Source organism: Morus notabilis, unplaced genomic scaffold (genome assembly GCF_000414095.1).
Source record: "Morus notabilis unplaced genomic scaffold, ASM41409v2 C11435117, whole genome shotgun sequence".
NCBI lineage: Eukaryota > Viridiplantae > Streptophyta > Magnoliopsida > Rosales > Moraceae > Morus > Morus notabilis.
Window position 1 is genome coordinate 1 of NW_010387319.1, and position 1,729 is coordinate 1,729.

The 1,729-nt window shown below is 40.7% G+C and overlaps 1 protein-coding gene across 1 annotated transcript; it reads right to left on the reverse strand.

The window, feature by feature from the left end:
* Window positions 1-41: 41 nt before the first annotated feature.
* On the reverse strand, window positions 42-1,690 carry LOC112095231 (40S ribosomal protein S4-3-like). Its single transcript, XM_024176908.1, has 3 exons — window positions 1,516-1,690; window positions 1,296-1,393; window positions 42-708 (listed from the first exon to the last, which is right to left on the reverse strand). The coding sequence occupies exons 1-3, from the start codon at window positions 1,580-1,582 to the stop codon at window positions 274-276; spliced, it is 600 nt and encodes a 199-aa protein (XP_024032676.1). The 5' UTR covers window positions 1,583-1,690; the 3' UTR covers window positions 42-273.
* Between the last annotated feature and the right edge of the window lie 39 nt (window positions 1,691-1,729).

A 1,729-nucleotide genomic window follows, 5' to 3' on the forward strand; every position in this document is an offset into this window, starting at 1 on the left:
GGAACTCCTAGGAACTGAAGACAAACTCAGAGAACCACTAGTTTTGCAAAAATTTGGTATCTCATCACGTCAATAAAATTATCCCATACATATCTCGTAACAGAGAAAGCTCTTAACAAGATTCAAGCAATAAAAACATTTACCCCAAAACAAGGAAAGTAAATTAAACCACAGCATGAAACGCTCACTAAATAAGCTGAAAAAGGTCACTGCTAAAGAAATTTAATCTAATCGAACTATAACTCAAGGAAAACTGTAGTTGCATTGTAAAGATCAAGCGGTGGCTGCAGCTTGGGCGGCCAGTCTCTTCTTGGCCTCTTCAATGATAGACAACTTGATACCCTTGCCCTTGGGAAGGGAGACCCAAGGCTTTGTGCCCTTACCAATGGTGTAGACATTACCGAGACGGGTAGCAAACTCATGGCCCTGGGCATCCTGGACGTGGATGGTCTCAAAGGTACCCTTATGCTTTTCCCTGTTCTTGATGACTCCGACACGTCCCCTATTCCGTCCACCAGTCACCATGACGACATTTCCAACATCAAACTTGATGAATTCAGTGATCTTGTTAGTCTCCAAGTCTAACTTGATAGTGTCATTAGCCTTGATGAGAGGGTCGGGGTAGCGAATGGTCCGCCCATCGTAAGTGTTTAGGTAGGGGATCCCCTTCTGTCCAAACTGCACTGAACGAACCTTGCAGAGCTTGAACTGCACAAAATATATGCAGTAACAGATCATCAGCTATCTTTATGTACCAACAACTCATGATCAATAAAAGAGAATTGCAATCACTTGAGGCCAGCAGGAAGCAGCAACCCTCGTTGACAAGCTAAACTCGAACTTAACAATGTGAAAAGCAGAACATAACATTACGAGCCAAATCTAAAAGAAATTATCATACAATCTCCTAAAAGAAATTATCATACAATCTACTTCCCATCTCTAGTGACTAGAACTTCTAGGAACTTCAAATCTAAAAGGTTCTAAGAAGCTTGTTAACCGTTTCTTAAGTGAGTCAAAGCAAAACTGCGTATTGGGCCCAAACGGTATAGCAAGTAACTTAGCTCTTTCCTTGTATGCATTACCACTAAACTACAGTAATATTATTTATTAACATTCTACCACAAATAGTTAAGATAGAATGAATCCTGGACTGAGATAGATATACTATTGTATGATAATTGATTGATCAAGCAACTGTCTCAAGTTCTAAAAGTATGACGTGACACAACTAGAAACTGCAAAAATCATGAAAATATTTCTAACAACTAATTGCATGGATTTCTCAGACAAACCTTAGCCTCATCATCCCTAACAGAGTGGAGACGGAACCGACCCTTGGTGTCGTAAAGCAGACGGAAGTTCTCGTTGGTTTTAGGGATCGACACAACATCTGGAAAAATGAAAAACACAAACTCGATTTCAGAATATTTCCCAAACGAGCACATTAAATAGACCAGAAACTCAAAAATCCACACAATTAAACATAAATAGAACAAAAACTCGCTCGCATACCCATGAATCCAGAGGGGTAGGTCTTGTCGGTCCTGACCTTGCCGTCGACCAAAACATGACGCTGCATCAAAATGGAAATGACCTCACGGTACGTGAGAGCGTACTTCAACCTGTTCCTCAGGATCAGGATCAGAGGCAAGCATTCACGAGACTTGTGTGGCCCAGATGATGGCTTCGGGGCCTATCAAACAAAAAAATTAACAAGAAAAAAAAA

Bases quoted from the DNA above. Each gene is read 5' to 3' on its own strand.
- LOC112095231 (XM_024176908.1), bottom strand. From the start codon at position 1,582: ATGCAGCGTCATGTTTTGGTCGACGGCAAGGTCAGGACCGACAAGACC. The intron at 1,394-1,515 runs GTATGCGAGCGA...TCATTTTTCCAG, and splicing joins CTACCCCTCTGGATTCATGG to ATGTTGTGTCGATCCCTAAA. The intron at 709-1,295 runs GTTTGTCTGAGA...TATTTTGTGCAG, and splicing joins TTAGGGATGATGAGGCTAAG to TTCAAGCTCTGCAAGGTTCG.